This window comes from Oncorhynchus clarkii, chromosome 7 (genome assembly GCF_045791955.1).
Source record: "Oncorhynchus clarkii lewisi isolate Uvic-CL-2024 chromosome 7, UVic_Ocla_1.0, whole genome shotgun sequence".
Taxonomy (NCBI): Eukaryota; Metazoa; Chordata; class Actinopteri; order Salmoniformes; family Salmonidae; genus Oncorhynchus; species Oncorhynchus clarkii.
In genome coordinates, this window is record NC_092153.1 from 84,989,289 (window position 1) to 85,002,753 (window position 13,465).

The following is a 13,465-nucleotide window of genomic DNA, read 5'->3' on the forward strand; positions in this document are numbered from 1 at the left end:
CCACTGTTCCTAGGCCGTCATTGAAAATAAGAATTTGTTCTTAACTGACTTGCCTAGTTAAATAAAATAAAAATATATTTCACTGTATTGTTGGGAAGGGCCCGTCAGAACCATGTCATTTTGTTCGTCTCCACCTGTTGTGTGCGAAGCATGTCGCAATTTCTGTGTGTGTGTGTGTGTGTGTGTGTGGAGGAGCATTGATTTTTAAAGATTGAGAAAGTCAACATGCATCATGGGAGATGAGTCATAAAGCAGGTAAGTTGTATTCATTTGGGAGCACCATAGGAAAAAGTTTCAAAATACACAATGGATAGTTAAAATGACTCAATTGTCTTCCATTTTGTCCCTAATGAACCCGAGACAGAATCTAGTGCTGCAGAAGGCTGGGGCCGGTTCTCAGGTCAACATTCATTTAGGATTAAAGTTAAGTAGTGAGCTGGTCTGCCATTGCTCCCTCCTCTTCAAAATCAATCAATATTCAATAGTCTGACTCACATCCTGGTCCTGCAGAACTACAGATGGAGAAGTGGTGACTGGTAGAGTCTGACTCACATCCTGGTCACGACAGATGTGTGTAAATACAAAGTAACACGTTAATGTTGGCTTATTTGTGTATGTGTACGAGCAAGACGAGACCTCCAAAGCTTTAGCAACGTCTAATCCTAGCTTACCACTGGAACGAAACCTGTAGGTAAATCCCAAGCTGTTACATGGTTATTTATCACCACTTCTTGGTGGCAAACAAGGTTTACATGTAGTGCGAGCGCCGGAGAGGTCTCTAGTCTGGCGCACACACACACCCACCACTTGCTAGCTATTAGCATCAGTAATCGCTTGCTAGCTATTAGCATCAGTAATCGCTTGCTAGCTATTAGCATCAGTAATCGCTTGCTAGCTATTAGCATCAGTAATCGCTTGCTAGCTATTAGCATCAGTAATTGCTTGGTAGCACACAGCTAGTCTAGCTAAAATTTGTTATATTAGCAGTGGCCTTATCTACTGACCAAATAATGGAAGTTAACTAGCACATCCGTGGAACAACCAGCCGTAAGTTAGCCGTCTAAGCTAGCGATCCTTTACAAGACTGAAGAGCTAGCTAACATTAGCATTCACCTGAAACAAAATGAGCACTGCAAAGACAAATACATTACGTCCACTTTTTTTTATTTTTTTTAAACAAACATTTAAAATAAGAAAACTATTTTATTAAATCGCTGCCAACCATTTCAGCACTCGGTCTGGATCTTTTGGCAATTTATAAAACAAGATACCAGCATTTCCCCCTTTCTTGATGTGGCAGCCGACAGCAGAGCATATAGAGCGCATTATGTAGCCTGACGGATGGGTTCTGTTTGTCGTAATGGTACTCAAAATAGCAGCAACTAACTTTGATGTTGTTTTTTTGAAGCGGTCATCTATGACATCAGCTGCAAGGTTTGAATAGCTACATTTTTACTTTAACCTTTCATTTTAAAAATCAGGGACTCGCACATCACTTAATAATCACGTTGGAGCTTAACTCATGGTTTTCAGATCAAAAGCCAATAACAAACTATTAGGTAACCAGAGCTTCAGCTTTGAAGTCTTCATCATGTTGCCAGGTTACCATCCCTCCATCCATCAACCACATGTTTCCTGGAGACCAAAGAGGAGTGATCTCAGGTCACACACACACCCTATAATAGGCGTTTCCATGGTGATGCATGTTATGTTTGACGTTCTAAACTAGTAAATACAATGTGTTCATACAGGGCTTTAAAAGATAAGGACCTAGTTGATATAATAAACACATGCTGTTCTTTCTCCTTGGCAGCTGAACCGCCACAGGTGTGAACCAACGTTGCCTTGCTGCGTGTGTGTGTGTGGGGGCATCGAGCTAGTCTCCCTGCTGGTTTGGATTACTAATCAGACACCGGAAGAACACAAGACCAAGCATGTTTCTGATGTTGTTAAAGCAACGTGGATTTTTATCCATTACGAAGGCACGAGAAAGACCCAGAAAACCTCACGTGTTTCGCCATAGTGAAGACGGAAGCTAAAACAGAGCCAAAACACACTAAGAAAAAAAAATACAAGGAATAGCATGACTGAAAACAGACCATGGGGATTGAAGAATCAAATCACTTCTGGGAAAATTAGAACACACTAAACAAACATGAAGAGCGATCTAGCCAAAACAGGTCGAGGGATAAAACACTTTTCAGCTCTATAAACAAAGAAACAAGAGTAAAACTCACAATCATTTACAACTAAGCTGCTAAAGACAGGAAAAAAAAACCCGCCAACCCAAAATGGACTGTGGCGTGGACGGTATCCTAAACAAAATAATATACCGACCACAAAACCTTAGCATTATCCTCAGCGCCGGCATCTTCAACAATATTTAACCCCAATAATGACCGTGGAATCTGCGTTAAGCAGCAACCGCAGGAACAACCTCTGCAGCATAAAAAACAACAAACGCCAACATTCTCCGTGAAAACAATGTCCTGAGCAAATGTCTCCTTGCCAATATACCACGTAGTCGTCACAACTTAATTGACAAACCAACAAAATCCTCGCATGCTTTGTTGATTCCAAAGAGGTGTTGGACTCAACTTGGCACGAGGGCCTCCTATACAACATGGCCTGAAATAAGTGTTGGGGGGGGGGGGGGGTACAATATTAGAAACTCCATGTACATAAACTAACATGCAGTTAAAATGGACAATACGGATGTCTTTCCTCAGTCATGGGGTGAGATGTAGCTTGAGCCCCACCCTCTTCAACATAAACTGAGTGTACAAAACTATTAAGTCGAGCCCCGCCGTTTGCCTCAAGTCATCAGGGCGTGTACTCTACAAAATGTCCAAAGTGTTCCACAGGGATGCTGGTCCACGTTGACTCCAATGCTTCCCACAGTTGTGTCAAGTCAGTTGGATGTCTTTTGGGTGCTGGGCCATTGATACACAGCGTTGCAGTTCTTGACACAAACTGGTGCGTCTGGCACCTACTACCATATCCGTTCAAAGGCACTTGATCCCACAGGGCCCTCACCGACAGAGATGAACCTAGAGAAGAGTCCCCTCTGCCAGCTGGTTCTTGGGCTCTGTTTGCCTACAGAGAGATGAACCTAGAGAAGAGTCCCCTCTGCCAGCTGGTTCTTGGGCTCTGTTCACAAACAGACCCCTCACCTACAGAGAGATGAACCTAAGAGTAGAGTCCCCTCAGCCAGCTGGTTCTGAGACTGTGTTCAAACAAACCCCTCACCTACAGTGGGATGAGAGACTGTTCACAAACAGACCCCTCACCTACAGAGAGATACATTCACAAACCGATCCCTCACCTACAGAGAGATAAATTCACAAACCGATCCCTCACCTACAGAGAGATAAATTCACAAACCGATCCCTCACCTACAGAGAGAAATTCACAAACCGATCCCCAGGACAACCAAGGTATTTATAAAGTCCTTCATACATCAGCAGTTGTGAAAGTGCTTATACAGAAACCCATACTGAAACCAAACAGCAAGCAATACAGATATAGAAACCCAGTGGCTAGGAAATACTCCCTAGAAAGAAACCAGGCTCTGAGGGCTGTGCTGGGTGGAGGTTATAAGAGTACATGGCAATTATGGCCAGATCTGTTAGTTTTAACATGTGAATATCTTCAAGAACGCAGCATGAAATAATCAGTGGCTGTAGAGGGTGCAACAGGTCAGCACCTCAGGAGGAAACTGAGCTGCACTTTCTAACCTCTCGCCAAATGTAGGACCATATTAAAAAGCCATTCATATGTAAACATTGATAAACTACCATATCTTTCTGGGTGAAACATCGCAGTGTGCCAGAACTGTGACCAGGTCGCATCTTCCTCTACCATTTGTAAAAGACCAACCGTACTAGATGGCCAACATTAAACCATTGTACACATCTGACCATTCTAAAAACAGGTAGAAGGTGTAGGTGGTAACCAATTAAAAGACTGGAATTGCACCTTAAACATCACACTGAGACATGACCTAATATACTAGGCTACAACAGAGAGGAAGAGGCGAAGCGAGAGGGTTTTTAACTGTCGAAATCTGTGCATGGGGTGCATGGGGAACTTGGTCAACAAACAATTCAATGACTAAACTGTTACGTGAGATTTACATGGTTATCAAATCACGCCAGGATAAACCTACACGAAACAGAGCTCTTATTTTAAGTGTTTCTAAAATCCCCTATTGGAAACATGAAGGGTGGACAAACTATTAGAACCAATTCCCTGTTTGACGGCTAGGTTTTATGGGACACCTCCACTGTGGGGCTCTATAGTCGTCACCCGCCCCAGGTCCTCAAACGAGAACCTTTTACAGGTGAGGTCACACCTGAGCGCACTTGACACAACATGGACTTTAGTCTCAGGCCTGGTTCACATTACCCATGAGCACTCTTACATTCTGCTGCATGTCAATGGGAACGTCCACAACGAGGTGGAATCTCTCCTTTGCGTTTTTCGTGGTTTTCTGGGACGGCTTTATGGGATAGCTAGCAACTTAACATTTACCCATTTGTATTAGCGAGTATTAGGTTAATAGGAATGTTAAATACACAATGGGTGTTAAGGCAATTATTACTGTTACCCCCCTCTGAGTTTGTGATGGTAATGATCATTAGCTGGTGGCTTGCTACAGAGGCATCTTTAACATAGCAAAGCTTTTACCTAGCTGCCCTGCGCGGCCAACGCGCTGTAAAGTTGTAGAACATGTTAAACACCCAAACCCATATATTTGTCATGTCTCGAATAACAAGTTACATTTTGAAATCGCTCTAAATAAATTAGATATGGATGAGAGCCTGTCTCTTTTCGGATCTTGCATTACAAACAATACACTTGTCCATTCAGTAGTGCGGCAAGACTCCGTGAAGACGTATGGTGTAATGAGATACGTCCCGATGTACTGGGCATAGTGCCGCGTTCAAAACATCTGGGAACTCGGAAAACGAGCTGCAACTGGGGGGTGGGGGGGGGGGGCATCTCTTTTGAACAGCCATCCATCTCGGAATTCTGACCTGAAGTCATGGCTTGGTAATTTCCGAGTCTCACGGTCGCAAGGTCCTCCAACGTTTAGTGATGACGGCACCGTCAGTCACTGGGACCGGGCTCCCATCCATGCAGGACATCCGACTGTTGAACATTTCAACCAGACTGATTCTCCTCACCTCAACACACAACCATGCTACACACAGGAACTGCTGCTTTCCGTCTTAAGAATTCTAAATACTGCACAATCCCCTCTTCCCAAAACACGGAAATGTTGGACTTTAAATTGTTCCTTTTATTGTACTTGTTCATTATATTCTACTGAGCCATTAACTTTCACATTATTTCTTGTTACATTGTTGAGAAGGAACCTGCAAGTGAGCATTTCGCTGGACGGTGTGTACATGTGTATCCCGTACATACGACTGAAAACTTATCAAGCCCATTCCATTAGGATCAGCTAAATATATGATACAAATATAGACTAAATGTCAATACAGAAGTGACTAGGATATCATTCCAAACAAAAAGTACTTCGATTGGCATCAGGTAGACGGGACCACGTGACATTAATTAAAACGGTATCTTACCTATGGAAACGAGTCGGATATTCTCCCGGTCCAAGAACTCCAGCGCCACGGACACGTTCTCGAGTTTCATCTGGCGGAAAGTAGGTCTAGCATGATACTTTCGGTACATCTTCTTCTGGCTCAGTACCTCCAGCAGGGCGATGAGTCGCAGCCCGTCGCTCAGGTCCAACTGTAAGTCGGCTATCCTCTTGTTCACACACTTTAAGTGCTCGTTGCACCAGCGAGTAAAAGTGTTTTGTTGGATTTTCTTCCATGGCGCGTCGTCTGCCAAGTCTTTCTCTGTAACCGGCATCTCGTTAACGGGTTTTCCCCCCCGCTTTCTTTCTTAGATAGTTTGGAGTTGTAGGCTTGTGTTCCTGTCGCTGGCTCCGCTGCGTTTGAACTGTTCAGTGTCCTGCGGTCCAGAGTCTTTCACCGCTCTGTGGCCTTACGCATGCGCACTGCTCTTTATCCCTGTAACGACTTCAACTTCCGATGACGACACTTTCACTGTTTGGCTCCTCTTCCGGTCCTGCCCTAATTTATTACCTGTCATCTCACAGGTATAATCAACTGTCATACTTTTCAGGTGTGTAGGCTACTCCTTGTAGATAAACGACAGTTCTTGAAAACCTCTTTGAACACATCGTTCTCCTCCTCCTCTTCTTGCTGCACTAAATTCCACAGATTCAATTTGGGTGGAATTTAAACTATTCGAGGTTCTGTATCTGATAAGGTGTTAATTTATCAGATTTATTACCAAATTAGTTCCACTGACATGATATCTAAACAAATCATCATTTTAAAGTGTTACTTTTGGACATAACCACTATGAATGGCCTCATGGATTTAAAGGGAGGTATAATATGTATTTATATTTGTTATATTAAACCTTTATTTAAACAGGGAGTCACATTGAGATTAAAAATATATTTTACAAGAGAGCAGTGAAAACACAATAACAAAACAAAACACACATATTTAATAAAAGCAATCACATTCAACTACATAGCGGTCCACAGTCAATGGCATTGACTGCACAGGACCACACCTTATAGTACAAGTCCTGACCTCACATCAACCATCCAACCCCCCCCCCCCCCCGGAGTGTAGATGTGTCTCTATGGCAACCACAGTTTTGATTATTTTAGATTCTGTGGTGTTTCCGGTGTAACAGATCAATGCGTGATCTCTGGTGATTCACAGGGTGGTACCACACACACACACACACACACACACACACACACACACACACACACACACACACACACAGGGTGGTTCTACATTGCATCACAACTTCTTGCAGAGACACATTGCCACGCCTGCAGCCTAGCGAGTGACAGCTGTTGAGTTCAACTCTGTTTCACGAACCTACATTTATGTTGCGATGTCAAGGCTTTATGACAGATTTATGTTGATCGTTGAAGAGTTTATAGAGATAAAGAAATGTTTCATCCCCCAGGCTTTACTTTACCAATCAAAGCTTCTGTGTGTGTGTGTAACACCACCAATTCTTCCCAACAAACATTCCTGGTGTGTGAGTGTCAATGTACATTTCCTGTCCCTGTATACTTGTCTTTGTTCTCACAGTCCAGTGACGTATAGTTTGGTTCCCTGAGATGTAAAGAGAACCTGCCAGAATGATGTGGTCACTATGACCCAAACCTGTTGTTCTCTGGGTCACCTCTACATGATGTGGTCACTATGATCCAAACCTGTTGTTCTCTGGGTCACCTCTACATGGCCGACCCCCTATCTGTCTGAATGTCTGTCTGTCTCCCTCCCCCTCAGTCTGTCAGTCCGTCTCCCTCCCCCTCTGTCTGTCAGTCCGTCTCCCTCCCCCTCAGTCTGTCAGTCCGTCTCCCTCCCCCTCAGTCTGTCAGTCCGTCTCCCTCCCCCTCAGTCTGTCAGTCCGTCTCCCTCCCCCTCAGTCTGTCAGTCCGTCTCCCTCCCCCTCTGTCTGTCAGTCTGTCTCCCTCAGTCTGTCTGTCTCTCTCCCCCTCAGTCTGTCTGTCCGTCTCACTCCCCCTCAGTCTGTCTGTCCGTCTCACTCCCCCTCAGTCTGTCTCCCTCCCCCTCAGTCTGTCTGTCTCCCTCCCCCTCAGTCTGTCTGTCTCCCTCCCCCTCAGTCTGTCAGTCCGTCTCCCTCCCCCTCAGTCTGTCAGTCCGTCCCCCTCAGTCTGTCTGTCTCCCTCCCACTCAGTCTGTCTGTCTCCCTCCCCCTCAGTCTGTCTGTCTCCCTCCCACTCAGTCTGTCAGTCCGTCCCCCTCAGTCTGTCAGTCCGTCTCCCTCCCCCTCAGTCTGTCTGTCTCCCTCCCCCTCAGTCTGTCTGTCTCCCTCCCCCTCAGTCTGTCTGTCTGTCTCCTTCCCCCTCGGTCTGTCTGTCCGTCTCCCTCCCCTTCAGTCTGTCTGTCTGTCTGTCTCCCTCCATCTCAGTCTGTCTATCTGTCTCACTCCCCCTCAGTCTATTTGTCTGTCTGTCTCCCTCTCAGTCTATTTGTCTGTCTGTCTCCCTCTCTTTTCTTCCTGTGTCTCTCTTTCTTCCCGTGTCTCTCTTTCTTCCCGTGTCTCTCTTTCTTCCCGTGTCTCTCTTTCTTCCCGTGTCTCTCTTTCTTCCTGTGTCTCTTTCTTCCTGTCTCTCTTTCTTCCTGTGTCTCTTTCTTCCTGTCTCTCTTTCTTCCTGTCTCTCTTTCTTCCTGTGTCTTTCTGTCTCTCTCCATGTCTCAATGAACATGGCCATTTGTGCCCACATCAAAGACAATTCAGTGCATGACGCCTCTGTTCTGTGTCCCTCCAGGAGATCAGTCCCTCTCTCTCGTTTTCTCTCCGTCTGTCTAGACTCATCCTTCACTGACTCACTCACCACAAGATAACAACGTCACTGTCTGGCTCACCTCAGGGCCTGATGACAAACTGACTGTCCTATCATTTAACAGTAATCACACTACACACATCATCAGCTCATCCACCTGCTTAGCTAAACCAGAGTAGACAGAGTGACTGCATGGCTAGTCTGGGTCACTCTGCTTCTCTTCCTGCTGTGTTCTGTAGTCCTGAGAGCAGCTTGAGCTATTCATTAAAGTCATGTCTGTGTCAGAAATGGCACCCTAGTGCCATAGTCTGAAGTAGTGCCCTATATAGGGAAAAGGGTGCCATTTCAGATTCACATTACTGCATAGGCTGTGAACATCACCTTAGTTCTGCCAGTGGTGTCGTGTAACTTAAAGCTGGCTGAGGGAATCAGGATCACAGAGAGCTGGCTGAGGGAATCAGGATCACTGAGAGCTGGCTGAGGGAATCAGGATCACAGAGAGCTGGCTGAGGGAATCAGGATCACAGAGAGCTGGCTGAGGGAATCAGGATCACAGAGAGCTGGCTGAGGGAATCAGGATCACAGAGAGCTGGCTGAGGGAATCAGGATCACAGAGAGCTGGCTGAGGGAATCAGGATCACAGAGAGCTGGCTGAGGGAATCAGGATCACAGAGAGCTGGCTGAGGGAATCAGGATCACAGAGAGCTGGCTGAGGGAATCAGGATCACAGAGAGCTGGCTGAGGGAATCAGGATCACAGAGAGCTGGCTGAGGGAATCAGGATCACAGAGAGCTGGCTGAGGGAATCAGGATCACAGAGAGCTGGCTGAGGGAATCGGGATCACAGAGAGCTGGCTGAGGGAATCGGGATCACAGAGAGCTGGCTGAGGGAATCGGGATCACAGAGAGCTGGCTGAGGGAATCAGGATCACAGAGAGCTGGCTGAGGGAATCAGGATCACAGAGAGCTGGCTGAGGGAATCAGGATCACAGAGAGCTGGCTGAGGGAATCAGGATTACAGAGAGCTGGCTGAGGGAATCAGGATCACAGAGAGTTGGCTGAGGGAATCAGGATCACAGAGAGCTGGCTGAGGGAATCAGGATCACTGAGAGCTGGCTGAGGGAATCAGGATCACAGAGAGCTGGCTGACGGAATCAGGATCACAGAGAGCTGGCTGAGGGAATCAGGATCACAGAGATCTGGCTGAGGGAATCAGGATCACAGAGAGCTGGCTGAGGGAATCAGGATCACAGAGAGCTGGCTGAGGGAATCAGGATTACAGAGAGCTGGCTGAGGGAATCAGGATCACAGAGAGCTGGCTGAGGGAATCAGGATCACAGAGAGCTGGCTGAGGGAATCAGGATCACAGAGAGCTGGCTGAGGGAATCAGGATCACAGATAGCTGGCTGAGGGAATCAGGATCACAGAGAGCTGGCTGAGGGAATCAGGATCACAGAGAGCTGGCTGAGGGAATCGGGATCACAGAGAGCTGGCTGAGGGAATCAGGATCACAGAGAGCTGGCTGAGGGAATCAGGATCACAGAGCTGGCTGAGGGAATCAGGATCACAGAGAGCTGGCTGAGGGAATCAGGATTACAGAGAGCTGGCTGAGGGAATCAGGATCACAGAGAGTTGGCTGAGGGAATCAGGATCACAGAGAGCTGGCTGAGGGAATCAGGATCACAGAGAGCTGGCTGAGGGAATCAGGATCACTGAGAGCTGGCTGAGGGAATCAGGATCACAGAGAGCTGGCTGAGGGAATCAGGATCACAGAGAGCTGGCTGAGGGAATCAGGATCACAGAGATCTGGCTGAGGGAATCAGGATCACAGAGAGCTGGCTGAGGGAATCAGGATCACAGAGAGCTGGCTGAGGGAATCAGGATTACAGAGAGCTGGCTGAGGGAATCAGGATCACAGAGAGCTGGCTGAGGGAATCAGGATCACAGAGAGCTGGCTGAGGGAATCAGGATCACTGAGAGCTGGCTGAGGGAATCAGGATCACAGAGAGCTGGCTGAGGGAATCAGGATCACAGAGAGCTGGCTGAGGGAATCAGGATCACAGAGAGCTGGCTGAGGGAATCAGGATCACAGAGAGCTGGCTGAGGGAATCAGGATCACAGAGAGCTGGCTGAGGGAATCAGGATCACTGTGTTCCACAACAGCTAGTGTGTTAAAACTGTAGTTGATGATTGTTAAGCATTTTCACTGAACACGTACACATATTTTGCAGATGTTATTGCAGGCGCAGCGAAATGCTTATGTTTATAGCTTTAGTAATATCTAACAATACATACAAATCCCCCAAAAATGTATTAAGAAAAAAATGAACGGATGAAAAGTGAACGGATGATCTCCGCATGTGTGGTTCCCACCGTGAAGCATGGAGGAAGAGGTGTAATGGTGTGGGGGTGCTTTGCTGGTGACACTGTCTGTGTTTTATTTAGAATTCAAGGCACACTTAACGTGCATGGCTGCCACAGCATTATGCAGCAATACGCCATCCCATCTAGTTTGCGCTTAGTGGGACGATCATTTGTTTTTCAACAGGACAATGACCCAACACACCTCTAGGCTGTCTAAGGGCTATTTGACCAAGAAGGAGAGTGATAACCCCTCACACTAGACTACTGATATAACCCCTCACACTAGACTACTGATATAACCCCTCACACTAGACTACTGATATAACCCCTCCCACTAGACTACTGATATAACCCCTCCCACTAGACTACTGACATAACCCCTCCCACTAGACTACTGACATAACCCCTCCCACTAGACTACTGATATAACCCCTCCCACTAGACAACTGTAACACTGTCTCCCCTCGTCTCATTGGTTCCCCAATAGAGAGATTATGCTGAGCAGGTGATTAGCGATTGTTAAGGATGCCCATAAATTCTAAAATGTGTGGAGTTTTGTAGTTCAGATGATTTGTTTGCAATATGTTGAACTACAGGCTAAGAGAGCTTCGTCAACTGTTTCTTCTGGGTTTATTTAAATACTGTGAATAAAACAACATATTTGGTGAGAACCACCAGTAGTCTACATTGGGTGGACAGTTTTCAATGACAGCATTATTGAATCTGCAGTTATTCTTCTGTTTATTCTGTTACCAATAAGATTTACATGTTAATAGTATCTTCTGATTACAATTATTAACTAAATGCAATCTATTAGCTTCCAAAATGTAAGTAGGTATATCTAGCTGTCTGATAACACATTCTGATGAAATAGCTTGTCCTGCACTTTGTAAAAACCCAGAATGCATTGAGTGAATGTTGGAAAGATATCTTGATTCCTTTCTTAACATAATGTGAATGCAAACAGGACTCGGACCACAACATGGGTGAAGTGAACTGGCAAAAGAGTCCTCATTCAAAGTCAGGGCAGTGGGAATACAAAGAGTTATTTTGGTAATTTAAAGAGGACTGGGATCGGTTCTTTACAGGAGGACTGGGATCGGTTCTTTACAGGAGGACTGGGATCGGTTCTTTACAGGAGGCCTGGGATCGGTTATTTACGGGAGGACTGGGATCGGTTCTTTACAGGAGGACTGGGATCGGTTATTTACGGGAGGACTGGGATCGGTTATTTACGGGAGGACTGGGATCGGTTCTTTACAGGAGGACTGGGATCGGTTATTTACGGGAGGACTGGGATCGGTTCTTTACGGGAGGACTGGGATCGGTTATTTACGGGAGGACTGGGATCGGTTCTTTACAGGAGGACTGGGATCGGTTCTTTACAGGAGGACTGGGATCGGTTCTTTACAGGAGGACTGGGATCGGTTATTTACGGGAGGACTGGGATCGGTTCTTTACAGGAGGACTGGGATCGGTTATTTACGGGAGGACTGGGATCGGTTCTTTACGGGAGGACTGGGATCGGTTCTTTACGGGAGGACTGGGATCGGTTCTTTACAGGAGGACTGGGATCGGTTCTTTACAGGAGGACTGGGATCGGTTCAATACAGGAGGACTGGGATCGGTTCTTTACAGGAGGACTGGGATCGGTTCTTTACAGGAGGACTGGGATCGGTTCTTTACAGGAGGACTGGGATCGGTTCTTTACAGGAGGACTGGGATCGGTTCTTTACAGGAGGACTGGGATCGGTTCTTTAAAAGAAGGACTGAGCGGTTCTTTAAAAGAGGAATGAGCGGTTCTTTAAAAGAAGGACTGAGCGGTTCTTTAAAAGAAGGACTGAGCGGTTCTTTAAAAGAGGAATGAGCGGTTCTTTAAAAGAGGAATGAGCGGTTCTTTAAAAGAGGAATGAGCGGTTCTTTAAAAGAAGGACTTAGCGGTTCTTTAAAAGGACTGATCGGTTCTTTAAGAGGACTGAGCGGTTCTTTAAAAGAGGAATGAGCGGTTCTTTAAAAGAGGAATGAGCGGTTCTTTAAAAGAGGACTGAGCGGTTCTTTAAAAGAGGTGGAGTACCATTGATGGTTGACCTTATAACTGCCTCTGTGACTATTGGAGGGGTTACATTAAATGGATCCCATTTCTCAGACTTATACCAAAATAAGAGGCGGGGCAGTCGCGTTGTTGTTTTTCGAACCCCAGACTGTAGCTTTAAGGGAGGTGTGTCTGGAATTCTGGAGGCCGCAGGGCATTGATATCGCTACAGGGCAGACTGAGGGCGGTGACGGAGAACTTCCTGTTGGATCCACTCAGTAGTCAGGAACAGACAGCTCATCAGTAGTGACAGTGAGCAGGGTTTGCACTTACGTTTTTTTCCTTCTATTGATTCTATTGTGCCAGGCAAGCTCAATCAAGAATTATTTCAGCTCAATCAAGAATTATTTCAGCTCAATCAAACAATATTTCAGATTCTATTTGAACCGAGGTCTGCCTGAAGGGAATGAGGGCGATTGAGCTCATGGAGATGTTAGCGATATCAGAATTTTAAATGTGTGTCTGTATGGCTACAGGGCGTTGATATGGCTACAGGGCTGACTCGGAGGGTGGTGACAGTGTACTTCCTGTCTTCTCCCCTGCTGGCCAGGATCCAGTGGGTCTCGAGTGGTCAGCTCAGACAGACAGCTCATCTTAACATCACTACACCTCTCGTTA

At 46.2% G+C, this 13,465-nt stretch overlaps 1 protein-coding gene across 2 annotated transcripts in view; it reads right to left on the reverse strand.

The window, feature by feature from the left end:
* Positions 1-6,021, reverse strand: part of LOC139413935 (filamin B, like) — a 99,665-nt gene extending 93,644 nt beyond the window's left edge. The window contains exon 1 of one of the 2 annotated variants that reach the window (XM_071161804.1): positions 5,601-6,021. In XM_071161804.1, the coding sequence (XP_071017905.1) occupies positions 5,601-5,892 (292 nt within the window). In that variant the 5' untranslated portion in view covers positions 5,893-6,021. The remainder of the gene's footprint in view (positions 1-5,600) is intronic. The other variant, XM_071161805.1, reaches the window with a different exon arrangement.
* Positions 6,022-13,465: the final 7,444 nt, after the last annotated feature.